Source organism: Cariama cristata, unplaced genomic scaffold, assembly GCF_000690535.1.
Source record: "Cariama cristata isolate BGI_N322 unplaced genomic scaffold, ASM69053v1 scaffold15491, whole genome shotgun sequence".
NCBI lineage: Eukaryota > Metazoa > Chordata > Aves > Cariamiformes > Cariamidae > Cariama > Cariama cristata.
The window spans coordinates 1-27,935 of record NW_009600542.1 but is presented as its reverse complement, the minus strand read 5'-3'; the positions used below and the strand labels follow the sequence as shown (position 1 = coordinate 27,935).

The 27,935-nt window shown below is 39.0% G+C and overlaps 1 protein-coding gene across 1 annotated transcript in view; it reads right to left on the bottom strand.

Annotated features, from left to right (window-relative positions):
* Positions 1 to 9,513, bottom strand: part of CDC42SE2 (CDC42 small effector 2) — a 34,333-nt gene extending 24,820 nt beyond the window's left edge. The window contains exon 1 of the mRNA XM_009710053.1: positions 9,460 to 9,513. Coding sequence (XP_009708355.1) covers positions 9,460 to 9,513 — 54 coding nt within the window. The remainder of the gene's footprint in view (positions 1 to 9,459) is intronic.
* Between the last annotated feature and the right edge of the window lie 18,422 nt (positions 9,514 to 27,935).

Sequence of the window (27,935 nt, the reverse complement as noted above, 5' to 3'; positions counted from 1 at the left end):
CCCCCCCCTTAAAATCCAACCCACGATCCAAAACATGCTTCACAAATCAGAGAAACCAGGAACTACAGTTTGTATGCCTTTGCTATGTAGAAAAACACTAAGTGTTGCAGCCTGCAGAAAATCCCATAACCTTCAGTTCTTCAACCACTAAATCAGCTACAACACATCTATCTTCACACATCAGTCAGTTTCTTGCCAGATTTTAATCTAGGCATGTATATATTAAAATGTGTAAATTTCCTCTTGATTATCTTCTCTGTGTAGCAACATTACTCTCCTTTTATAATGCAGATGTTGGCATTTTACTCCTGAATTAAAAAGAGCAGCTGAACCTCACTGACCTGAGATATGTGCCTATGTTTTATTTCTTTAGGGGTAGAGCCATACAGAGAGACCTCGATTACATCCTTTCTAGTCTTCCAGCAGTCAGTTTAATCCACACTGCTTTCACCATGGCCACTTTAATCACTTCTTCTCCCTCATACTCAGTACTGGTAGCAGCCTAGCATTGGTTGCACAGCGTTTTACAGATTTGCACTGTCTTCATGGTTAGCCCACAGAAAAGATAATATTCACATAGCAGAAGGCTTAGAAATCTTTGACAGGTTTTAAAATAGTTTTAAAAGCAATAATTAAGTAGCCGAGTTCTTCTCTCGCATATAAATCCTGTTTCTTTATTCTCTGAAGTACACACATCGCAGTTATTTTCTTTGCTCCTCCAAATCTTCCTTTCTTTGCATTACAAATTGAAGAGGCATTCATTTTCAAAGCTTAATTCTGATGTTAAAGAAAATATGCATTTGATATTTTTCCATAGAGAATAAAAGCCTTGTAGGGTCTTGTGCCTGCTATTCTGTAGATCACCATGCCTATTCTTGTGCTGGCATTTCTTCTCCTCTTTACAAGTTCAGCAATGCTAAGCTGCTACCACAAACACAAGCAAGCCAGTATGTCATATACACGTGCACACATACATGTATGTGTATTCGTTTGCATATCCTAGCAGATTTGTTGAGAATATGTGCTTAGCAGAATTCATTGTCCCATTTTAACAGTAATCTACTATTTAATCATCACCCTAGAAATCAGATGTTTTTTAAATAACTGGAGTATGGCAAGCTGTATTTAAATTAATATTTGTTCCAAACAGAGTTAAGTAACATGTTGTCCTATATTAATTTTACTCAAGTCTTTCAAGAAATACACCTGAAGTGGACTTAGCTTGGAAGCCCCCTACGTTTAGAGGAACTTGATGGGTTGCAAGAGTAATTTCCTTTTATAAATAATACACTCCCTTGACACACAGCTTTGGTTCCCTTTTGAACATAGACAAGTGTGCTTTCTTTAGATAATTTAATTTCTGATAGCATCAGTTTTTCAGTTCACAAAACTGATAAAGCACCCTAAAAGGCAAGTTTTATGCAAATATACGTAACTACAGTTTATGCAACTGTCTTTTTGAAAACATGATGTGACACCACCTGTAAAATTCTATCGTTCTGGCATAATCCCCAATTAACATCTATTCATCAATCCTGTTGAAGTCCTCCCTTTTATTTTAATCTGATTCATTTTTCACTACGCACCACATCATCCTATATGCCACAAACATTTTTTCTATTCTTTTCTCATTTAAGTTCAGAGGCTCTGAAGCCCCTGATGGAAAGCTCCCCAAATAACCTGCCTGACATCTTCCAGCTGTAAAACAAGGATAGCAATGCTGACCTCTCAAATGAGTCTGGCCCGAGCTGCAAGAAAACTGAACTGAAAATCAGTGGCATAACGTGGGGGTTCCAACGGAGGCCAGACTTTAACCTGTGCTTAAAGCAATCTAAGATGAGAATAAAACACTGCCACAAATTTCCAGAGTGTTCACCGGCACTCAGCTGTCACCACAGCGCACTGCCCATCAGAAATGTTTTCAGTTTTTAATTAAGTACAAGAATTTAAAAGGTCACAATTTCTTTTAAACGAAGTGAAACTACAAAGCCCTGTGCTGCACCACATCCCCACAGAGAGATGGATGCAAAACAGAAGGAAGGCAGCCTCCGATAAGCAACAGTATTTCCGGCTGTGCACCGTGGTGAGATGAGCTCTGCACCTCTGCTCCAGAGATGGAGAGCTCTAGCTGGCCAATACTCCCACGCCAGAGCGGTAGAGCATGAACTGCCATGCTACGCCAGCAAAGTAGTAATGGTCTGGGCAAACTTAGAAGACATATCACGATTTGCTCCCAATTTATTTCTCAATCTCTGGAGATAAGGCAGCCATATACCAACTTGAAACCATCTTGTGCAGGTTAGAAAAACCTAAACCGTAATGCAGGCCTGCCAAAGATAAGGCAAAAATAAAACATTCTGGTTTGAGAGCATCCCAGTACCAAAACACACAAACTATGAAACAGGTAGTCCTTTATGATAAACCATCAAGCAGAACACAAAGGGTAGTTATGTTCACACTGCAAACCAGTCATACCACAAGCAAGAGAAACAAACAATTATGAAGCCCCTGTGCCTGCTGAAGACACCGTATTACAAACCCACACTATTTTCTGAGAGAGAATGAACTGAATTTACAACTGCAAGAAGAAGGATAATGTAGCTTAAAACTATTAAAAAAAATTCCATGTGAGCTTCTCGCTTTTGATGCCAGGTCACTCTCAGAGCACGAGACATCAACAAATCACTCAGTGTCACACATTTAATTGATGGAAAAAACACAAAGAGAGAGAGGGTATCTTGCCTCAGCTACAGTAAACTACAGCTCTCTAGAGGGTACACACAAGTAGCTAAAAAAACCCCTCTAAAATTATTTGAAAAACAAAGATAAAACTGATGGGTTCAGAGAGGCATTACTCCCCTGACTGCACCACAGTGCGGTTCACAGCTTCAGTTTTTCTGCCCAACCTCCACTCCTCTATTCTCACTCCGTGGCACGATATGAACCCAGAAATACAGAAATCAGCATTTTAGTGATCAGCTAAGCCAGTCTGAAGATGAAAGTGAGAAAATCGTTGCAGATGATTACATATTAAAGTCTATGGCTTAACGGGTACCTTCTAATTTCAGGGTCTCTGAGACTACATGAAGAATAGCTACAATATAATCCAACAAGAACTTTAGTACCATGCGTGTCTCATGCATAAGTAAGAGTCAGGACAGGAACTGCAGAACCAAAGGTTTGAGGAACAGTCTGAAAAAGGAAAATTTTCATCATTATGAACTGTTAATGTTGGGAATGTAAGTGCAGGCAGAGATCTTTAAAACAGCCATTTAAAGATGCATATTTTGCGAGTTGTGTATTGGTCTTAAGAATTATCTCCAACAGAATCTCTCAGATCCATGACAGAAAAGTGACAATAAAAATACAGTAAGATAGCAGCAGACAAAGCTTCTACTCTCAATACTCCCCTTCATATGAAAAACAGTTAAAGGTAAAAGGCTGAATACTTAGCTCCAGGGCAATGACTGACTTCTCTATTCTCTAACACAAAGCATATTTCCATATGGAGTTAGTAAAGTACACATCTCTCTATGACCAAATTACCTCTGCTTCTAGCTGTTGGCAGGTAGAAATGCCCCTAAACCTACATGTTTGCCCATCTGCCCTGCTCCAACATGAAAAACAGAACAGAGGAAAAATAGCTGAACTGCCAAGCATTAAAATTAAGGCATACCAAAAATCTCAGAGCTTTGCAGCTTCAACTTCCATTAAAAAAAAAATTAGAAAAATTGCGTTGGATTTGTTATTTTCAGAAATGCGCCAGCACCATCTCCAAGGGTGGCTGCAAAACTATCAACTTTTGCTAAGCAGTATCAACTATTTCTTCTGGCAGCATCTTTTGTCAGTGACTCATACTGGGTTTTGCTCTTGAAGATGTCTTCTCACTGAAAAATTTGGAGATTTAGAAGAAACAAGCAATTGAAGGGCTCTAACACTGGTGTCCAGATCAACAAGGAGTACAATCTACTTCCTCCCATGTTTAAACAGAAAGCCTGAGCTCTGTAGAGCCTGTAGATATTAAAAGCACATTGTGTCCTTTTTCAAATATGTTGATAATGGCAAGACACATTGTCATCAACAGAAAGCTGGCATAATTCTTGTTTCCACCCCCTCAAAGAGCTATTTTTCATCTCATCAACTAGTATTATATTAAATAAATAGCATCAATACAGCTAACTAAGAGCTCCTAGAAATTTCACAGCCATAATAAAGGATAGCAAAATATGCAGTTAATTTTCATTCAGGTATTACGCATAAACACAAAATACTGCCTTTTTTGTTTTCTTTGTAAATATTTTAATACTTGAATATCACAACAGGTATTTTAAGATGTGTGGGGGCTAATTTAAAGGTAAAAGAAAAATCTACAGCAGCTCTATCAGGCTGAAAGCAGCACAAACAGATCAGGCTTGTGAAATAAAAGCCAAGCATTTTGCTGCTTATTTAACTCTGCACCCTTTGATAAGGCGTTCCCTCCGGCTACTTTTACAACAGTACTGAATAGGAAAAAGAAGGAATTTGAAACATCTAAACTGGCAGCGCAATGCGTAACTCAGTATGACAAGTCTGAAATCTGAGGGATCTATAGAGTTGTCACCTTTTACATTTGAGTCTTTCATAGACTTACTGAATGTGAATCATATTTAATGAATAAGAGAGCCTGAGCTTTAGTAATTTTCAGCCAGAGGCTGTGCTTGCACAGCACTGCCATACTGAATGGGGAGCCTGGCCTAGTACTTCTTCAATAGCAAACACCCAATTTACTGTGCACGCCTACCGAGGGCGATCTATTCTGCATTTGTTATGCATACTGAATGCTTCATTATGTTTATTGTGTTCAAGTTTTTAAGAGTTGCAGCAGTAGATGTATCCCCAGCTATATCTATAACTCCTTCTCTAGAAAAAAGGCTAGAGTTGAAAATATCCCACAGTGGTTAATTTCCTTAAGTAACCAGAGTCAAAGTAATTTATGTCTTCGGCAGCATTCAGTTCAGTAGATAAATACAGCAGTATGTGCAGGGTTTTTTTCTGCCTATATTTCAAGATGGGCCTCCCCACTCTAAATACAGATCTATCAATTCTCTTCCATCCATCAAAAAAAGACAGGAAGGAAACTTCACTTTCTAAACCACTTTAAACATTTTTGGCACAGCATGCAGCAAAACCGTAATAGCCCTTCAACAAAATACAAAATAAAAATCATCTAAACAAGAGACAAGCAACAAACCAGAAAATCATTAACTAAAGAAGGAAGCTCAGAGCAAGAAGGAGAAAAGCACAGTTTATTCTTTTATAGCAGAGCAGTAATTTTACTGCAAGGTCAAAGGAAACTGAAGAGCTCAGCTGGACTGGGCAGTGGCCCAAACCAGGTGGGAGTGCACCAGATCATGACCAAAGGCTTCTCAGATCAAAAATTAACTTTGCAAGTTAAAACCAGACAGAACTCAAAAAAAAAAAAAAAAAAAAAGAGAAGGGATGAAAAAATAACAGATTCCTGGTGTAGGCGATGAGCTCAGCCTAAGAAAGAAACCGTGGACATGTTCTTTGGAAATCTGCAAGATAAAAGGCTCTCTAAACTTCTGTTACAGAGCAATGCATCTGTTAGTGGGGATTTTGCAGAGCTTACTGAAATGTAGCAGTGGATGGGGTGATACCACATAGGAAGCATAGCAAGAAAGGCTCATCTTGTCACTCGGAAGTGCAAGATCAGCTTACAGAACCTATAAAGGGTATCAGTGGGAGGTGTAAGAAACCTGGTGCAATCACAGAAAGTGCTACTCTTCTCAAAATAATAAAAGGTTTGGGTCAGATCATAAGCGATTGAACACAGGCTATTTAAACAACCAAGAAAACCTGAACATAGTTATTAAGAGATTAATATCATCTCCTTGGGATCATGAAAACAGGTATGAAAGCAACTAGTTGTCTGAAGTCTTCATTTGGTAAAATAGATTATCAATCCAAATATGACAAGAGAAAACGAAAAGTTGATACGAGCACACCTTCCCTTGGCTTTTGTCTGCATTCTGCTTGGTAAAGACCTCAGGCTATTAAGCAAGACCTAATCCACCATGAGGAACATGCTTCCTTCAACTGTATCACTATTCAGTTTTCTTTGCATACTCAATTTCTTCATTTACCACTATTCCAGAGAACCATAGACACCTACATTCAAACATGCTCCTTCCACAATCTTACTATGGGCACTGCAGTTTTGGAAACATCAAGTGAAATATCTAGCAACCAAAGTAACATTAGGAGAGACAGCACTGCTTTCCAAGACGCTGATGTTTTATTTCACAGCAACACAGTGCATTCATTTAGCACTGACAAAAGACAAAAATCTGTGCCATGATATTCTTCAATAAAAGATCATGGTAATACTTGAATACTGCCTTTTATTTAAAGAACCTCCCAAAGTGCACTAATATATAACTGCAACATTGTTACTCTTCTGCTCTGGGGTATGCTATGAGGGAAGTGATGGCACTGAAATTTGTTAAGTAATGTGTTCTTACTGCCATGAAGTTTGCAAATGTTATCTAAAAAGGCAGAGTTCAAAACCATGAAAATGCACTGAAAAGCACCAGTATGCACATCTGGAAGGCATACAGAGTATTGGCAATAACCTAGAAACTGTCTTTGTGTACAGTCTGAATAACAGTTGTCTTTCAGTCAATTTTTATAGGACTCAGTGCATGTATGCATTTTTCATTTTAAGTGCACTATAGCTGCAAAGAATAGAGATGCTGTACTGAAGATTCCTAATATAATACGCTAGAATTTTGCCCGAAGAAAGCAGAGACAGTTCTTGCATCCTGGATTTCAAAGGAGGAGGAGAACTCCTTGGCTCAATGGAAGCTATAAATATCACAGAAACATGCAACTACTAAAAGTTCAGGGTTTTTTTCTCTCCAGTGAAGTAGCTTAAAATTTTTGTCACTATCCATGACATTAAAGGTACTGCAGATATCAGCACCTGACAAAGAAAATGAGAAAAAAAAAATCACGTTTCAGAAAGTGAATGTAAGTTTAAAAACAAAAGCAATATCATAAGCCTGAGATCAGAACAAGTAGCAAATTAAGTAACTTCCTGCTTTCGAGGTCTTCCTTCCGAGAGGCTGGCAGTTGTCAGTGTTGCTACAAGACCACATTAGCCCTTCCACAGGAGCAGCATGCTGAACATGTAAAGGCTGAACATGAAAGTGATGGTTGAGACGTTGGTAGTCAGGCCATGAAGAAGTTGAGATGTGGGAGGTAAGAATGAAAGAAGGCATATGAAAGATGACAACAGGCAGATGAGGCACTTCTCCTGAGAAACTGGACTAAACTGACAGATTGAATGGACGGTAGGGGACAGACAAGTAGCCTTTATGCAAGTTTGCATGTTTCAGCTATCTTTTGATACAACAAGGCAATAAGTATCAGTATTTTGCGGCTAAAAACTAGCATGCTGTTCAGCATGTAAGTCTCCCAAACATGCGATCACGCAACACCTGCAGAGACAGGGAAAAACTGCTTCCTTACAACTTGTCTGGTTTATCAGTTTGCTCACACTGACAGTACATGCTTTGCTACATTTTGGAGAGGAAAAACATTCCTGTACTCAGATGAGTGTGTATCTGATTAAATACCCCACTGACTGCAACAGCACATTGCAAAACAATGGCTGTACAACACAACACAGCAAAACGAGCTGAGTAACTGCAGGGGAAGGACAAGTAAGCACCTATTGTCAAGCACGACAAGGAAGGCCCACAACTGTTTTTTCTGAGATGCATCCTGAAGAATTTTGGCACTTCATAATGAGCAAGGCTCCGACGACATTTGAAAGGCAGATTTCAGGAACTAGGTCAATGCTCAGAAAAGTGCTATTTGTATCTTAAACATGAGGATGGTCTTAATTTTCTAAGCAAATGCACACCACCAGATCAGCAGAAACGTACAAAAATGGGTTGTTTCCCTTTTCTCTACTTCTGAACTACATTCTCCAGCTTTCCATGAGTCATGACGCACAGATCACTACATGCTATATTAACATACCTTGTATTTCTTGGGCAATACCTTAACTGTATCATAAAGCTTGAGTCAAGATTTTTATAAGGACTGAACCTCAGGATTCTTGTAAGCAAACAGAATATGTCATTTTCTATCTCAAAGATTTTTAACAGTCATACCTTACTTTTAATTGAAATAAGTATTCCAAAAACTAGGCAAATAACTTTGGCTATATATGGATGCAGTTGGCATTTTCAAGGATTGCATGGCATTTAAGCAACACGAGAGGACTGCAGCTTCCCATGTTGGTATCTCAGAGTTCACCTCCCACAACTGTACTTGACTGGGAGTGAGATAAAGTTGCATTCATTTGTTAGAAATGCTAATGGTCACACTTTAATATTTGCCTTGTCACCCAAGGATCAGTCTGGCATTCAGCCTTTGTGCAGTGCCAATGCCTAACATTAAAGTTGTTTTGTTTTTTTTTTTTAATCCTTTGGCTTCCCTAAAGCCAAATATTATCTGAGCATATTATAATATGAGTTTGCTGTATTCACTCTGGGATTCTCTTGGTCACTGTAATTCCAGCATATCCTTTAGTAGTAACTGGGCTCTTTTCCATGTATTTGCAAGATGACTGCCCTTTCTATACATTCATTTAGCTTGATCTGGATGCCAGACCATACAATGATTTTTCTCACAGTGTTAACCATACTCCTGGTTAATTCAACCTTCATGCAGGTAGATTTTCTCCCAACAGCACTGGACTCAGGAACATACTCTAAAGGAACTTAGAGTCTATGAAACCAAAGAATATTTCCGTACTTTCTGTCTTCCTTACATATGCTTTGAAATGCTCTTATGTTTGCTATGTACTTTTTCACACAACAGCCATACCAAATTCTATTTAAAAAAAAAAAAAAAAAAGTATTTACAGTATGACTGTATGCCTTCACTCTCTTAAGGTTTCATTTAAAAATTAACAAAACAATTAAGGCTGAAATCCTTAAATTAACGTGGAAGAGGACTGGATTTCACTCTGGACTTTTTAACAGAATGATTTCCTTCCTTTGTCATTGTCCAGCCACAGCTGAAGGCAGGCCTTAAGCCATACAGAAGTCAAGGCATCTACGGATCTCCACTGAAAAATGACTTTTTTTAGAATGATAGTTTACATCCTCCTCACTCTTCCCTTCATTTCCCCTCCTCAATTCAAACAAATAAAGGCTCTTTCCAAAGACTTTTGAGAGATTTGATCTTAAGGACAGGAAAATATCTGTGTGACAACAGTCTAGAACACACTTTTTTTGTCCCCACTGAGCCAGGATGTTAGTCAGTACCTTAATTCTCATGAAGCTTGGCCAAACAGCACTAATTTAAAAAGCCATAAAAAACTAGAAAATACGAACAATGTAGTTAATTACACAAAAACAAAGCAGTGCCAATATTCATACTTACAGGCTGAGGCTGTTCTGCAATACAGCAGTTGAAACACAACCAAAACTCACTCATTGTTTACAGTCTGAAGTGGGAACACAGATGAAAAGCAGGACTCAACCTCCGTAAATCTGTCTCCAGGTAGCAAGTTCTTTAAATAGGTTTATTTATAATGGCTCCAACGTGAAAATCTTTTCTCTGTTGAGCTCTTCTCCAAAGACAAGTCAGTCCCAGGACAAATAACTTGAAGGCAAAAAGCAATTTTATGATCTTCTTTCAGAACGTTGGTCCCAGCACCACAGAAATGTTATGTATGCTTCTTTGGTCCCTAGCGTTAAGTGAACCTGAAAATAGAAGTATATTACATCAAAAAGAAAGAATATATAGAATCTCCTGCTCCCAGACAGCCACCCACACCAGTCAGTTCTTGGTAATATCTTGAGCCACAGACTGAAAAGACACTATCAAACAAGTCTTACTTCTACAGTGACTATCAAAAATGGCACATACCAGAAATCCATATGACACATTCATTCCAGTTTTGGTAAGATGGAAGTGATATCAAGAACTGGTGTCCAACCTTTTGACAGCCATCTCTGTCTGATCTGTTTCTAACTTGCAAGTGTCATTTTAGGAAATTACGATTGCCCAAGTGCCCCTTTAAACCTCTTGGGGAATTGTGCCTATCGACACTTCATATTTCTCAATGGAAAAGTTACCCAGTCCATTCACAGTGAGAGCTTTAAATAGTATTTAAACCCAACCCCGTCACACAGCTGGCAGGTAAAGGCATGCTTTTCTAAATATTGATGAAACAGAAATAAATTTCTGTATATGGAAAATTTGCAAAATGGCTGGACTTGGTCAACTCAAGGTATTTTCCTTCCACTCTCTCTACCCTCCTGCTTCACTTCACGTACAGTTGACTTCAAAATAGGAGATTACTTGTAGAGTTTGAAACTGTTTCCTTAAACCTCTAAAATTCTTCTTGTGGAACAACTGACGCTCCAGATTCCAACTGTTCCTTTGCTAAAATAATGTTTATTGGTTAATCTCCAAGCTGGTTTCTTTCAGCACAAGTGCAATAAAAATTCCTGTGATATTTCACCCTGGTCACTTATCTTACCATCTATCACAAACTTTACTTGCAGAGAAAGTGAGATAATGAGTATTCAGAAGTTTTTATATGCATACTCCTCAATAATTCTATATGCGACTGCATTTTCATTCATAGAAATGTGTCCATAACTATGCATCATTATTTGTATGCAATTCCTCATAGTATGAAGTGGCTGGAGACTCCATGGGATACATAAATTATATATAAACACATGTACATGCATGCACATTCTGTGACAGAGCTGTCCCACTTAGCTACTGCTGTCATCAGTTCTCTACATGCTAAGCACATAAGCAATGAGGTCTCTCATTTAGTACATACATGCCAAGTTACTGTACCGCATCCACTACTACCCAGGTACTTTCCAGGACTGTTGGCTACAATACACACATACTGAAATACATTAGCACCTTTCCTGTATTAAGTCCAAAGCCTTTGGGAAGCTTTCCCACTTCTTACCTTTTAAGAGACTAACAGAGGCTCCTCAAGAAATAAGTGCATGCTGCAGCATCACCATCTAAATAGCAAAACCCCAGCAAAAGTATTTGTCTCTCCTAGCTTTGAAATAGCTACTGGTAGTGTTTAAATTAAGTTTATATACCTGTTTGTGGCATCTCTTGCCTAAAGATCTGAATAGGAAGGGGGGAAAAATGCTATGCTAGCTTTTCCTACCCCTAACACCATATAGAGCAAAGCAATTTTATTAAACAGAACACCTTGAGGGTAAGAAAAAAAAATAAACAAAAATCAAGATATCCTTCTACACAAGCTTTCTTTTGTCAGACACTTCAAAAAAAAGGTCTTAGTACAGTCCTAACATGACATATTTTCACTACTTAAAAGATGATTTTTTTCCTACCTCAAAGATTATAATCTAAATCCTCTATGTGTATCAAAAAGCTGCAATAAGACATGGGAATTATCAATGAACAATGTGAAATCCAAGAATGAAAATAACTGTAAAAGTCTCTAAGGAAGTTCTCACTTCATAATTAGATAGCTTCACATCATTTTCTCAATTCTTCTAGTTACTCAAAGTTTGACAAACTTTAAATAGCAAAAGCTGACTAACATAGAAAAGCTTGATTAAAAAAAAAACTCTACTGTTCTCTGCAGTCTCAGAATTTGCATGCTACATAATTATTTTCTAAATTTGATTCAATATGTAACAAAACTGGAACTAAAACATGATTGACTCCTGTTAAGCATGTTGACAATTGACAATTTTAGTCCAGTAACTATCTCTCCTTAAAACTCAGTGTTTTTACCTCTAAGATAGGGTCCAAGTTGTTCTGAAACACCATAATGCTTCCTTAATGCTAGCTGCTCAGATTATGAGAAACTGAGAAACCGAGTGCTGAAAGTCAGAGCATCTCAAAGCCTAATATATTGTAACCTGCCAGAGCCATAAACAGATACACTGCAGTGGGCAGATACAGTGCAGTTTGGCATCAGGTATATGGTTGGGCTTGATGATCTTTGAGGTCTCTTCCAGCCGTAATGATTCTATGATTCTATGATTCTCTTGCTGAGCAAGTGACCCAATGTTCTGATTCGTCAGCTCCTGAAATTCTGACACTCGTATTACTGCTTCCTCGCACTCTCTTTTTGAGAAAGTTCAGATTTAACATATCAAATTCTTGTTCTCACAGAGGGTTAGCTTCCATCCTGCTGTTAACACCTGCATACAGAAGATGTACATGGAAAGGGCAGGGAAATTCCCCTGTCTATCTGTCTCCTCATTTGTTCACCGATAGCTGGCATGCTCTTCCAGCTCACTGCAGCATTAAGCATCATGTGGAGCTGAAGCCCTGGGAACAAACCCGAAAGGCTTGTACATGCTCCTATGAGCTGGGAAGGCTCTTCCTGGTTACAAAATACCCAAGGGTGCAGAAGACTTTCTCCACCCAACCACTCTCAGCATGCAGGACTTGTGCCCTCCAGGACAGACTTCTCTTTGAAACCAATTCCCACCTTTAAATCAAAAGCTGCTTGAACGACAAAGCCAAGCTAGAGATTGTGAATAATAGTCTCTGATAATACATTCATTCTTAAAAATGTATTTTATTTTATATAGCCGGTATAGTGACACATTTGCTTTTAATTTCATGGTTCTGTAATCAGTACGAAGCAGTTTTTCAATCTGTTGTCTTTTAACTAAAAAAAACCCGTGGGTGGGAGGACCTGTTTGTAAGTCTGGAGAAAACTGACAGGAAATGCACCTCTTAAAAGGCAAGGAAAGCTTAGCAGTATTTGTTAGAGCACCAGAATTTTATACACCCCCACTCTGCTAAACAAACGATTTTTACAGTGGCCAAGTTAATATAAAAGGTCAGGTATAAATCTGCCACATCAAAATAGAAAGAAAAAGCAATTAAACTGAAGGCAAAAAGGCGTATCAGCACTGTGATGTCAAGAGCAACACATCAGGACTTCTCTTATGCTGCTAGTTCCTTGTTTAAACAACAAGTTGAATATTCTGCTGTTCTTTTCCAAATTATTGATTAGAAAGAAAGAAAGAAAGAAGCAAGCACCATAGTGACCTACAGCTACCAGTCAGGTAATTATGTAGTATCAGCCCACTAGCAACCCTCATGAGAAAGTGTTCCTGCAAAGCCTGGACTGTACCCCAAACCTAGCTTCAATTAATGAGATCCCAAAACATGTGCAATACTTCACAGCTAGTTCTCTGCTTTGTCATAGGATCAAGTTTTTGGTGTGGCACCATTCACAAGCTGCATTTCTCTGTAGACTTGCCAGATGAAGAGGATAACAGAGGCTGATGAACACGGTTTCACAAAACAGCCCTGTTACTCTTTGGTTTTGCTCTTTACGCAGTTTATGGTGCTCAAAGTGGCAGAACTCCATACAGCTCATGGCAGAAAGACAAGGTGCTTATTCTGTCTGAACCGAAAAGTTAATCAGAATGACAAATGGTGAAACATCTATTTGCTTTTTCCTCATTTAAACTTGCCGAACTCTGAATGCAACTTATTTTAGAGAGTGTATGATTCACACTGCAAGAACACATAGTACTACCATGCTGAACAACTTTGTCACATTTTAAGGCTTTTATACCTTCTGTGTGACTTAAAAGTTTCTAGAAATAGGATGAAATTGAAGTTGTATGAAGACTTAAGTAGTATGAAGAAATGAAGATATTAAAAAGGACATATTGTTTAAAAGTGAAAGTGAAAACCAACAAGGTAATTTTCATTTCTCAGAAGTGTATTCCACAGTAGCTGATCTAATGCAAAACTCAAAACTACTGCGTATTGTTAAATATCAGTTGTAAGGGCAGTAAGTGCAAACACTGCATTAATGGATAATGGGGATGAAGCACATTCTCTTACGGTATCAGCAATTTTTCTTATTAAAGCAATATTAACTTTTCTGTAAGAAATAAATAGAGCAGGAAAGGAGGAAGGGTAAAAAAAAGAAATCAATCTCTCTTCCAAGCTCTTCATGTTTACTGGCAAAAGCAGGTTAGACAGCATTTACCTTCGCTGATCCAAACAGTAACATGCTGCATGCTGTGGAGGGTCAGTTAGAATAAAGCTACTTATTAATTATATAGTTTAAGAACAGCCTGCTCTTTTTAAAAAACATATATGAAGTTCCTTTTAAGGGTGAACCCTCTATACCCCTTGACTGCAGACTGTTCACTATAGCTTTAAACAGGAAGTGTGGTAACAACGCTCATCAACAATTACTCGAAGCAAATAAAACCACAGGAGGAGAAAGAAAATTACTGCAGGTGTTAAGAGCTGAATTTAACTAGATTTTTCCCCAAAGCTCAGACTACTATTTAAGGAGAAGGGCCGGTGGGGGAGGGGGGGGGAGAGGAGGAAAAAAACAAAAACAACAACAAAACAAAACAAACAAAAAAAAAAAAAACAAAAAACCAAAAAAACAAACCAAAGTGAAGCATGCTCGAAGTCATGACTAAATATGTCATGGCATTGCACGTCATGACATGACAGGATGTACCATGACATGCACATGTATGCACAAAGTCACGACCAAGGCTACTATTAGTTTTTTAGTTTCAAGTACTTGACAAATAAGAAATTTACAATTATTCTTGATATGGAATTATCATTCCATAAAAGATGGGTTTTTTGCCTTAAAGTCTCTGAAGAGCTACCATTTGTTTCAATCCTGCAAGCTGCAAGTAGAAAATTATCATTTCAGAGGGTATTTTTAAGAGTTCTTTTGCATTTTTCACTTTAAATATTGTAGCCATACTATTTCCTCTTGCTGCCTAGTGGCAGTCAAGTGGCAGCAAGAAATGCGGGAGGGAGGGGACTGAGGTATGTCCAAACCAACAGAAAGGTTGCAGGGGTGCACACTTTCATAGGCTTACAGCTGTAGCAACCGGACGATGCTCTCTAGCTCTCAGAGGATGTGAGAAGTGTTTACTCCCTCGCCAGCCTCATTTTTTGAAATGAAACAATCTGTACAAGAAGCAATAGAGGTTTTAAAAATAACAAACCCATGACCTATAGGGAAAGTTGCCTTCATGCATGAATTTTGTATTGGAAACTTTATCGCACCAGTGCAGAAGCACTCTTCCTCCCTTCACCCCTAGCAGAGCAGGCACTTCTGGGGACTTTGGCACTGCTTTTAATGCACCAATTATCTTTTGCACATTCAGATCCTGAGAAACCTGAGCTGCAAGTAACTCTTGCCAGACAGAGGACAACACTCACCATCGACACAGGCTGAATAAGGCCGTAATCTCTTTTTCACTTCCCCATAACTTTCCTGTATCTACTCTGCCACCGCCCCCAAGTGCTTTAGGGTTTAGTTTCAAGCCACTGAAGAAGCTTCTTCAAGGGTTGAGTTAGACCTTCTCATGCATTTTCAAATCCTGAAGCATAGGTCCTGACTCTATAAAAAGGTATTTCATTCATGTCTATGATACAGTTTTGAATATTATGACTAAAGCTATTTATAAGATTTTATTATAGGGTTTTATTTTGGGATTATTGGCCATTTGGAGTAAGTTGTTCTTTTTTTGTCTCTATTTATACTGAATTGGCAATCACCAGTGTATTTCCTTAAGGAATTTAGGAATAGGTTGTACTTCAAATCAAGCTCAACACAAATTAATAGCCATGAATGACTACATATTATGACAGTGTTTTGCTTCTGAATTAAAAGTTTCAAAGAATATTGAAAATGGTGGAATAGGAGAAGGTACTCTTACAGCTTAGTTAAAGGAGAAAGATGGGTTGTTTTTTTCAGTTCTTTTTGTTGTTAATAGAATGGCGTCTAGCTTTACGAACAATCTCATCTTTCACTGGAATGAAAACAGCTCCAGGTTTTCAGTTTGTAGGAAGCCATCGCAAGGAAGTCTCCCCCCAACAAATGTACCCATCTAAGATAATATGTGTGAAGGCACTAAAAGATACAGGGAGGGAACCACAGCAGGTCCGTAAGGAGAAATACTAGGCTTTTTATATCAGGTCACTGACAGCACGCGAGGGAGCTGTAAAGCAGGTGAGGGCAGGAAAGCACGCCGTTCGGTCAAGGAAAGAACAGCTCACGCAGTGTGACAGTGAGCACGTTGTTTGCGAGTGCCAGCTGGAAGCTTAAAACAGAGAGCCTTTAAATACATTTGAAACATCTTGATAGCATGAAGCTCAAACATTTGTTCTATCATTGACAAGTGTCCTGCTTTTCTTTTTTTTTTTCTTTTTTTTTTTTTTTTTAACCCCCCCCCAACTGCAGTTGCCTGGGTTTTACTCTCTAGCCATTCTGTTAAATTTAATTATTTCAATGAAGTGGCCAGGCCTTTGAAAGGTCCTTATTACTTTGTGCACAAAACTAACAAATGAAACAGTCAGTGTTACACTGGTCCCATTAAAATTCCCTGTGTCCAGTTTGAAACATAAAAGCACAGTTTTTCAGGACCAAACCAAGTTTAACAGGCAATACTGTGTCAGTGACTGAGCAGTGCAGGTAAACTTTTCACTAGCACTGACATTTCAAAGCTTCTTCTGTCTTCAATTAATAATTGCTTTCAATACACATGAGCTCAGTGCAGCTTTCTGAAACAGCCAATGCACAGCTGATACTATTTCTCACACACACAGGCAGACAGGAACCTCCTTCTCTGAAAACCACAGCACAGAACATCTAACAGTTCCGCACAATGAAAATATAAAAAGACTAACAGAAAACTAATGGTCCAAATTAATTTACTGAAATGAAAAACAAACCAAGTATGTTTTGTCTACCCAGGACATAGTCTAGGCATAATATATTTTGCCCTACCTACAAAAACAATCAGTTAAGAACAAGGAGAAGCCTTTGAGAATCCACTCCTATGGTTTAGGAAATCTGATTTCATATTGCCTGTGCATTCACATTAAAAAAAAAAAATAAATCCTGTTAGTCAAAGTTCCAATTGGTCAACAACATTATCTTCTTAAGTGGCAAGCCCTATTGAAGGTAACACAAAAGAACACTTTTCTCAGCTTAGCTCCTTGTTAATAACAGGTAATACCAGTCAGAGAGAAAAAAATAAACAAGGTGAACGTTCCATAAAGAACGGAAAAAAAAAAAAACAAACCACAAAACAAACCCAGCCCAGAATCTCCCTGAAGAGCCTGCTATTACTATTTCTAAAGTAACGACGGGAAATGCTCAACATCAGTGTCCAGACACTCTATCATTTTAACAGTGTAGCGTTAAAAGGAATGGAATAGTCTATGGAGAAAAAAATACCCATGACAAACCACATGACAGACCATACCATTCGAGGGATCCCTATCTGGTTTTTAGTATGACAATAGACAAGAAGCATTATTCACAGCATTTATAATATTCCTTTTTCCACAGAAAATTACTACACCAAAATAAGTGGGAACATGGGGAGAAAAGGCTATTAAAACTGTCATTAGTTCATGAAGGCAAACTCCCACCAGTACAATAAGTGTTCCATGTCAAAAGAATTAACATGGCACACTGCTGTTGCAGATTTTAACTTCCTATTATAAAATAAACAGCCTTGCAACAGAAGTCTGCCATTGTATCTAAAGACATTCTGATGCACTTCAGCAGATTATTGCTGTCACTTCCTCACCTCCCACTCAAGTACAAAGCAATTACGAGACCAATTATCGTAAGCAAAGCCTCATCATCTTTTGTGGGACTGGATACGTTAAGTTCACTCAGTCACCCAGTAACACTAGCTAGGGTGCACATTTGCCTGTTTGAAAAGACAGATGAATCACCTCCGTTCAAGCCTTCCTTGGCATGTGGCGATGAGACATTTCAAATGGGAAGAGTGCATCAGCTGAAGCAGCATGCTTCTGCTTCAGCTTCCAGTTCTGTAGCTTGCAAGCAAAAAAAAACAGCAATAGTTTTCTGTTCAAAGTGTGACAGAAAAGCATATTTTTTCACCTGCTAGCATTGAAGGCCCTACTATTTCTTTGTATTTATTCTCTAGCCTTTTTACCATTTCTCTATTATTAGCTGCTTTAGATTACTTGAACTCTGTGTGTGCACCTATGTGTATGCACATGACAGGCTGCTTAAAGAAACTTAAAAACTAAGACAAATCACTTTTTCAAAACTACTTGGATCACTCTAGAAGTGGAATTTAGGATGTCTGGAGTACGTACTTACAGAAGTTATAGGCAGAGACCTATTAGTTCACACAGCCCATCTTCTCAGGTGTACCAGTTCCCAGGTAGCAGTACAGTCACATCTGCTGGCTTCCACTCCTACCATCTTTAGCAGTTCCTCATTTAAACACCGCTCACACAACAATCATGCATATGCAAGTCTAATTTAGGCTACAACTGGTCTGGAGCAGTGTCAGTTTTTCCTGACTAGACACTTCAAAGCAGTATATTAAATTATTTGGTTTATTTCATAGGAAGCCTATCTTCAGACAGAAAATGGTGCAGAAATATAAGCAACACCACCCAAGTTAGGCAGGAAAAGCAGGGGCATATGACAGAGTCAGGACGCACAGAAGTTTTAGAACCAGTACGAGGTGGCAAGTGCTAACTGGGCCTGTTAAGTTTTCACTCTAAAGAAAAGCATGGGGAGCTGCACCAGTAGGCTGACAAAGCAAGTGTCAAAAAGAATGCTCTAGTCAGAAATATGCGTACATGTAAAAATGCTTACCATAGCTACATATGCTTTCAGAGCAGAGCACGTGGAGGGAAAAAAAAACACCAAACAATCCAAAACAACGAAACCCTATTAAATTGCCTAGCATTTTCCTCTTCTCCATCGATAGCCATAGATCTGCTAGCACAGTACTGTGTAACACGCAGCGCGAAGTGACACCCTGACAGGAGGGTCAGGTTTCATCTTCATCTAGCACCAGACATCAAGAGATGGTTCTCCCTCTCTGCCTCCAGACATTTCTCAAGTCACTTAACGGAAAGGAACCCCTAAACATAACTATAGCCACACAGAAGTTGGATTCATGTATCATAATTGAAATATGCCATAATGCAGAAGAGTGTCCTAGTTCTATAATTCTTAAACAATTGCACAGAAAACAATGAACTGAAATACAATTACTAAGAAGTACTCACAGAGAGATTCTAGACTTCCACAGCACAGATAACCCCTTACCCACTTCTACACACAAGAAGCCTACCAAATACCATGACTACATGTGCACAAACGTGTCCGTATGGAGCGACAAACACAAACTATAATTCAGTAACTGCAGCAATCACAAAGTATTTCATTCCTATGGCTAAAGCTATCATGTTATATACAGCAAGTATGAAAACAACCGGAAAGATAATAAGCTTTTCCCTCTAAAAACCTCAGACAGCTAGTCTGTATTAAAGAGAACAACTACAAACTGACAAAAGATTCTAGGGTCAGTTGGTAAAGAAAAATTTCATATAGTAGAGTTGCAGTCAGTTTGATATTACATTTTGCAGGTCAACAGCACCTTTCTTTTTCCTGAAGGGAATACTCATTTTTCAAAACAGATTGAGATTTAGGGAGGGGAGAAATATGGAGAAGAGCTCTGCAGCAGATTTTTTTTCTCTCTCTGATTGTTCACACTAAGCCATTAGACATGCACACATAGACATAGCTCATTGGTAGCAATAACACCAGTACCTATACAGGGTTGTTAAATAAAGGAAATCCTGGAATTCAGACTGCAACTTGATTCAGGTACTGCACATTAATTAAGAAGAACTATTGCTCTTTCCTTCTCCCTCTCCCAAGTTGAGAGTCACTGCAAATGATGCTGAAGATTCAGTCGAATTCGAGTATTTACTCTTCGGAAGAAATACTTGACCACAGAGAGCTCTTGTATGTCTTTTGCAAAAAACTGATAAAATGTTTATCTTGACAATCGGAGGCAGGAGTTTGAAAAAACATAACTGCAAACAAAATCTTGCAAAATCCTCTTTGATTTTCATGTTGTGATAGATATTTGCTTATTAATTTTTTGGCCAGAAGTGCAGATGAAGTTTGTTGTTTGGCAAATCTGTGACAGATGCACCTACTGTGAGTGAACAGTGCTTTGGTTCAGGCATCACCAACAAGAAGGTCTGACTGAAGTCAGCCCCGCTGTGCAAACCGTGAGAACCATGCTAGGCCATATCTTCAAAGGGACTAAGGAATCTAGGCTATGTCTTATCAGGAGTTAACAGTACCAGCTTGAGGTGGGACTTGACAAAACTAAAACTGCTACAGCTGCACACCTGCACATACACCAAAGTAGGGTTTGACTACAAGTCATCTCTTTATGCTATAAATACCTGTAGCCCCCCAAGTCCACTGAACTCTCCTGCACAGCAGCAGGCTGCACAGCAGTGATCTCCCCCTTAAGCAGGGACACCTCTCAAGGTTACTCCTCAAGGTTGAGGAACCCCTTACCCAGCATCTCATGTCTATAACAAGGTAAATGACATTTTACGTTAGGCCTACAAGTATCATAAAATCATAAAGTATCTTGAGTTGGAAGGGACTCATAAGGATCATCAAGTCCAACTCCCAGCTCCTCACAGGACTATCTAACACTAAACCATGTAACTCTGCCAGGCTTGGTGCTGTGACCACTTCCCTGGGGAACCTGTTCCAGTGACCAACCATCCTCTCAGTGAAGAACCTTTTCCTAAGGTCCAATCTGAACTTCCCCTGATACTGATCCATTCCATTTTCTCATGTCCTATCATTGGTCACCAGAGAGAGGAGATCAGCACCTCCCACACCGCTGACCCCCTTGAGGAAGGTGTAGACTGTCATGAGGTCACCCCTCAGCCTTTTCTTCTCCAAGCTGAACACACCAAGTGACCTCAGCTGCACCTCCTAAATCTTGCCCTCGAGGCCTTTCACCTTTTTGGTCTTTTTGGTCACCCTCCTCCAGACACACTCTAATAGTCTGATGTCCATCTTACATTGAGGTGCCCACAACTGCACACAGTACTTGAGGTGGGGCTGCACCCGTGCAGCATGGAATGGGACCATCGCCTCCCTCAACTGACTGGCAATGCTGTGCTTGATGCGCCCTAGGACACGGTTGGCCCTTCTGGCTGCCAGCGCACACTGTTGACTCCTATTTAACTTGCCATCAACCCAGCCCCCCAGACCTCTTTCTGTGAGACTCCTCTCCAGCCTCTCATCCCCTAGTTTGTATGTATAAGCAGGATTACCTCGTCCCAGCTGGAGAATCTGGCACTTAATCTTGTTAAATTTTGTACAGTTGGTGACTGCCCAGCTCTCTGGTCTGTCCAGATCTTTCTGTAAGGCCTCTCTGCCCTTGAGGGAGTCCACAGCTCCTCCTAATTGAGTATCACTGGCAAACATACTTAATGTACATTTGACTTCTGCGTCCAGATCACTTATGAAAACACTAAAGAGCACTGGCCCTAAAATTGAGTCCTGGGGAACCCCACTGGTGACTGACCACCAGCCTGATGTAACTTTATTTATTACAACTCTTTCAGCCCAACTTGTCAGTCAACTGTTTACCCAACATATTATGGACTTGTCTAGTTATGCTGGACATTTTGTCTAGAAGGACACTGTGAGAGACGGTATCAAAAGCTTTGCTAAAATCCAAAACCTGACATCTGCCTGCTTCCCTTCGTCAACTAAATGGATGAACTTGTCATAAAAGGAAATTCAGTTCGCTAAGCAGGACTTTCCCTTTGTGAACCTGTGCTGGCTATAACAATGACTGCATTATCTTTCAAGCCTTTTTCAGTAACTCCCAGAAAAACCTTCTCCATAATCTTACCCCGCACTGAACTGAGACTGACATGCCTGTAATTACCAGGGTCTTCCTTCTCACTCTTCTTGAAGGTTTGGTTAAGTCACTCCTTAATTACCATTCAATTATTGCTTAATGGATTACTATTTAATTTTCAATCATTATCATTTGATCATTTAATTATTAATAAAACCCATTTAGTCAACCCCATAATGATGGCTCCTCTTAATAATTGACCTGCAATACATGACTTTTTATACACTAGATAACATGAACAACTTTACCAAATAAAGATTAATTGTAAGTTAATAAAGTTTAAGAAATCAGGTAGAGATGTGCAGTTTTAAAACCAAAAGACACTATGGTCTAACGTATGTAGAAAAATAGCCAATTATACAAATAGTCAACTTAAAATAAAAATACACAGTGCACAAGACAAGTCTCCAACACTGAAATGCAATTTCAACGGAGATACCAGAATTATTGACCTAGTTAAGAAACAAAGTGCTGTACAAAAAAGGGAGTTTCAAAATGTTCCAGAAACATTTTAACAAAGTACGTATTCTCAGCAGAACAGTTACTGCTGTTCTGAAATCTGAACACACAGGAAGTTAAACTGTCTCCTCAGAAATGAGCTGCCTATCTTGCCAAGAAACACTGAACTGTGTTCACTGCGTGCCCACAAAAAGTTCAAGGCCATTACTGCTAAAAATGCCCATTTGGAAAATACCCTGCGGGTCATATCTCGGTGGTGGTTAAGTCACCTGGAGTTTTACTGCCAATGTAAAACGACTGTAAATCTCCAATGGTTTGGCTTTCCTATGAAACGCCCATGTATACAGCAGCATATGGCTGACCTACATTGATAGGTATCCTGTGAGCAGAAAAACTTAGAATAAAGGTGTGTCAAGGCTAAAGGTGATTTTAAAACTCGTTGGAAAAGTTGTTCATATCTGTAAATGCTAAACAAGTTCATTTCAGCTCTCCAAATCGAAAGCTGCTGACAATACCAAAGCAACTTGCAGTGCTTGTCTACTAAATACGAAAGAAACTTTATCTCAATTCTTGGTCAGTGGCTTGCTATAAGGAAGTAAACAGGCAATGTGAAAAGTGTACTCTGACACCAAATAACCACAGGATGACACTATCTGAACCCCACAATAAACTTCTAGTTATATTAACTACAGCTATTCAAAACTGTATTCTCATACAATAGACAGAAAATACCCAATTAGCATGTAGTTAAATTCCTCTTAAAAACCAGGCCTATCACAGATAGGGTACGATTTTCTAGATGCAAACTCAGTTTGCCAACAATTTAAAGAACTTTCATTAATAAATTGCAGAGATTATCCTGTGTCATAAACTATCTAATCTTACCAAGAGCCTACTAACAGAATGTGTTTAAAAATGTTTCACAACATAAACAACTGCTCTTGTAAATTCTGAGTTTTGGGGGTTTTTTGAAGAAAAAAACCAACTCGATTTCTAAAAACATTAAACACACACTCCTGTGGAATGAATTGTTATAAACACAAACATTTCTTAAACTAAGGACTTTTCTGTTCTTTGTGATGCAAAGGAAATATTTTATATGTATTACACTAATATGCAAGAGACGACTGAGACAGTACACCTGGACACAGCCAGACAAACTTCTCAGGATACATATGGATTCAGTGGATGGTCTCTTGCCTGCCTTCAAGATACCCACCCTTCTCGGCTGTGCCTATTTCACCATTAGTTTGAAACCTTTCTGTGAAACAGAAGTGTTTGGGGACAGCAGGGGACCACAACCAGATGAGCAGGTAAATTGGCAAGATCTGGAGCAGCTTCTTGGCCCCGGGCACAGGAGGGCAGGCAGGAGCAGCCACCAGGCACCCAGCATGCTGCAGGCAGACCAGCCTTCCCCAGGGGGCAAGCCCTGGGTCAGAGACCCCCACTCAGCTTCCCAGCCCCCAAGTACAGCGTCACTGATGTTCCGTGCATTTGCAAGTACCCTTCAGTGCAGACAGCTGACAACTTTTTTTAAAAGTTAGAGGAGATAACAGATGGATACTTAGATCACTAAGGTTGTCTTTTCTCCGCAGTAAAAAAAAAAAATTAAAGGGATTCACCTGCACCACATTCACTCACTTTTTCTGACTTCAAAAGTCCTCAAGCCACTGAAGCCAGCATGACATACTCATGCATCTGATGCTAATTCTCTTCCTTAAAAACGCTGCTTTTTATTTGCTCTTAAGCATATTTGCACTAGAAACACCCTTCCTTTTCTTTTCCCAATACATTCTAGACTAAGCTCATGTCACACAATAAAAACTACATTCACTAGAGGCAAAACTACTACATGACATTTGCAAAGCAGAGTCATGCCAGCTATTCAACACAACCTAGTGGAAAATTAATCAGAACAGTATTTTTTCCTCCTAAAAGCACAAGTTCGGGCGGCAGGGGGGTGGGTGGGGGGGAAGTACACCAAAAGACATTAAGAATCATATAAAAGGAGACTAACCTTCAGGCTCCAATCTCATTCCAACCAGTGCATCAGAAACAGAAGGTACACACTGCAACTGACATTTCCTCCCCAAAATCATGAAAAGTAAGCCATTCTAAAGCGAAGAGTACACACAGTTGTACATCTGCTCTGTGTTTCTATCCACAGCCATAAAGAAGATTTAAATAGCATGACATTTTTTTGCTCAATTTACCTTCAGTCACTAGTTTAATTGTTACCTTCTTGTTGGTAGAAAACATTTCTTATACACTGAAACTCAACCCGCAGCAAAGCTATCTGCTTCTCAATTTAACACAGTTTGAAAAACAGTACTTTCTATCACACTACCAGGTGTTCAGAAACAGATGCGAACGCAGTCAACTGCAGTGCTTCTGCTGCCTAAAGTCTTAAGTAGGCTCTGATTTCATAAAACAAAAATTAACAAGCTGTCCAGCTCTTCTTATCAGGCTTGGCTCCCCCAGCTGACCAGAGAGCTCTATTCTGGATTAGCAAGTAGCTACGACAACAACATAAGACCTTCCCTAAAAATCCTAACCCTCCAAAAAACTCCCCCAAACAACCACACCACGATCGTCCCCACCCCCAAATAAGGGTAATTCATTCTTTAGCTCAAAGCCAGACAGCATTTGCTGCTTACTTCCCATTAGCTTTCAGTTACAATTATATTCCTACACTATGACTTGTGTCTTTGAAAATCTCTTATCTGTGAATTATATATGACCCAGACTCACTTAACCTTAGAGCATGATCCCCAACCAAATTTCTCCCCCCTGCCTGCCATATGCTCTGTACTTTACCCCCTGCATGAGTATCTGTGTGGAAAAGGGGATTGATTTGTGCGCTGTTGACAGCTGAGCATCAAGAGCTAGCTCTACCTTTGTTTTTAAGACACAGCCTACAATGCAGCATATTACTATTTTGCATGAAGAAATGAAAACCGCATCATGTCAAAACTAAAATAACTATTTCCAGGTTACTGTAACAACAACAAAAAAATCTGGACTTAAAGGATATATTTTTTCGCCTTCTTACTCTAGGAACTTCATGCATGAAATGCATTTATTGGTACAGTGCTATTACAAAACATTTACTTACTTGTCAACAACTAATACATATTACCTCAAGAGAAGCTCAGAGCACAAAGCCAACACAGGTACTTTTGTATGACACTTTTGGTGCAATTTCAAAGAAAGATTCTGTTGCCCTGAGGGGAAAGAGAGGTGCCCATGCTGAACACAGACATGAATTTTTCACTTAGTTGATGGCAGCTAGAAAGCTCCCTACCTATTAAGTCAGTATTTTTAATTACTGAGAGCAATTAAGACACCAGTGCAGTGTTTTCACCAATGAATGAAAAATCAAAGTTACAAAGAATAAACATGAGATCAACTAATGTAGCTTATTTATCAAACATGGCAGTTTTTTTATTTGCATGGTCACACTTTCAGATGATAGATGGAAGCATAAAACACACGTTCAATTAGGAAAAAAAATATTATGCCCAAAAGCACAAATAACATTGTTGATTTAACTGGGTAATTACACTTTTGAAGATAGGTTTGCAAATCAGCACTTCCATACTCTGACACCTACCCTCCAGGTCTCCTTCCTACTTTAACATAGATTCAATCAATTTAACCCAAGTTAAATGAGTATATAGCTTAACAGTAAAAGCTGTAAGTGAAGAAAAGGAAGGCAATTATCAAAAAAAAAAAAAACACATTTCCTAGATTTTTTTCTAAATTGTAAAAGTCTCAGTAGGCAAATGGTGGGAGTTCCAGCACATGAGTCATTTAGTACTAAACTGGATGGAGCATTAGTTAAAAAACAAAAGAAAACCCCACACACGAACAGTCACCTCTTGGCAAAGAAATTAACAGATGAATGAGCTGATCTTTTCCATTTTATTTTTCTTAATGATTCTGTGGGAAAGAAATCAAAAGGTCTTTAATGTATGTTAAAAAATTGCATTACCAAAAAAATAAAATTGATTCAGTAACCATTTAAAACTTGGCAAAAACTTTGAGATCCAGTACCAAGGAGGCAAAAGAACTAAACCTTTTTTCCTGAACTTAATATACTTCCAGCGTTCTAACACTAGCAGAAGTCTTCATCTTGGGCCACGGTGACTTCACTGATACACACTGTAAAGGCAATTTTTTGACAGGATTTTCATAGCAAAGGCTGGTATTTACTGAATTACTGCAAAAAACCAACATCCATACAAATATCTTTGAGTATAATCCATTATCACAAATTGATTGCTAACTATTTAACATGAATTAGTTTAATTGTTAAAAAAAAAGACATAATTAGGAGGCTCATGGCAGGCATATAGGCTTTGCCATGAGCGTGCTGACTTTGAGGAAGTCTCCTGACCTCTTCCTCTTTGCATGCATGGGAAACTGAGGCATAATCACAATATTATTTTATAACTCAAGATAGCCAAAGACATTCTTACACAACTTAGTTCTAAACACATGCATTTACACCAATTTATGGATTTCAATGTATGTCTTCTCACAGAGCTAGAACATTGAAATAGCTCCATGATGCTAAAGACAGAGGGCAACCCTTTGCCCTTTAAAACTGGCCAACAAATGTTTATTGGTTTTTAGAATTCTGTGTGTCAATCTTTTACATTTTTATAAAATGGCACTAGAAGGAACAAGATAAAAATATGGTATCTTTTCATATAAAGGAACAAGTATGTTTCTCAGCAGAACGTTCTCTAAACTCTACTCACAGAACTCTGAAGTTGCCATGAATAATCTGCCTTGAAAATGAACAATGAATATACACTGCTGATAACTTCAAACTGTAATGAATTTTAAAAACCTCTGCATCTTTGTCTTGGTATCTACTTTCATTGCATTCTAGCTATATAACTATAAAGTCAGTATACGGACTGTTTTATGATGAAATCACGACTTTTTTTTTTTTAAAGGGAATCTTTTCAGTTATTCAACTCTGCTGCTCAGAACACAACAATTGGTCTTTTGTGGACCTGGCAGTAATACAACATGATGGTTCTCAATTAAGATTATCACTTTAAAAGCAGATAGTTTTAACCCTTCTTTAGGTAGGAAAGAATCATAGACTCATAAAATCATTATGGTTGGAAGAGACCTCAAAGATCACCAAGTCCAACCATATACCCAATGCCACCATGCCTGCTAAACCCACTGAACCTTGTCTTGAAGCACCACATCTAAATGTTTTTTGAACACCTCCAGGGATGGTGACTCCACCACCTCCCTGGGGAGCCCATTCCAATGCTTAACGACTATAACAGTGAAGAAGTTCTTTCTAATGTCGAGCCTCAACCTCCTCTGGCGCAACTTGAGACCGTTTCCTCTTGTCTCATCACTAGTTACCGGGGAGAAGAGACCAACCCCCGCCTCGCTACAACCTCCTTTCAGGTAGTTGTAGAGGGCGATCAGGTCTCCCCTCAGCCTCCTTTTATCCAGACCAAACAACCCCAGCTCCCTCAGCCGCTCCTCATAAGACTTTTTCTCCAGGCCCTTCACCAGCTTTGTCGCTCTTCTCTGGACACGCTCCAGCAGCTCCATGTCCTTCTTGTAGTGAGGGGCCCAAAACCGAACGCAGCATTCAAGGTATGGCCTCACCAGAGCAGGGTACAAAGGGAT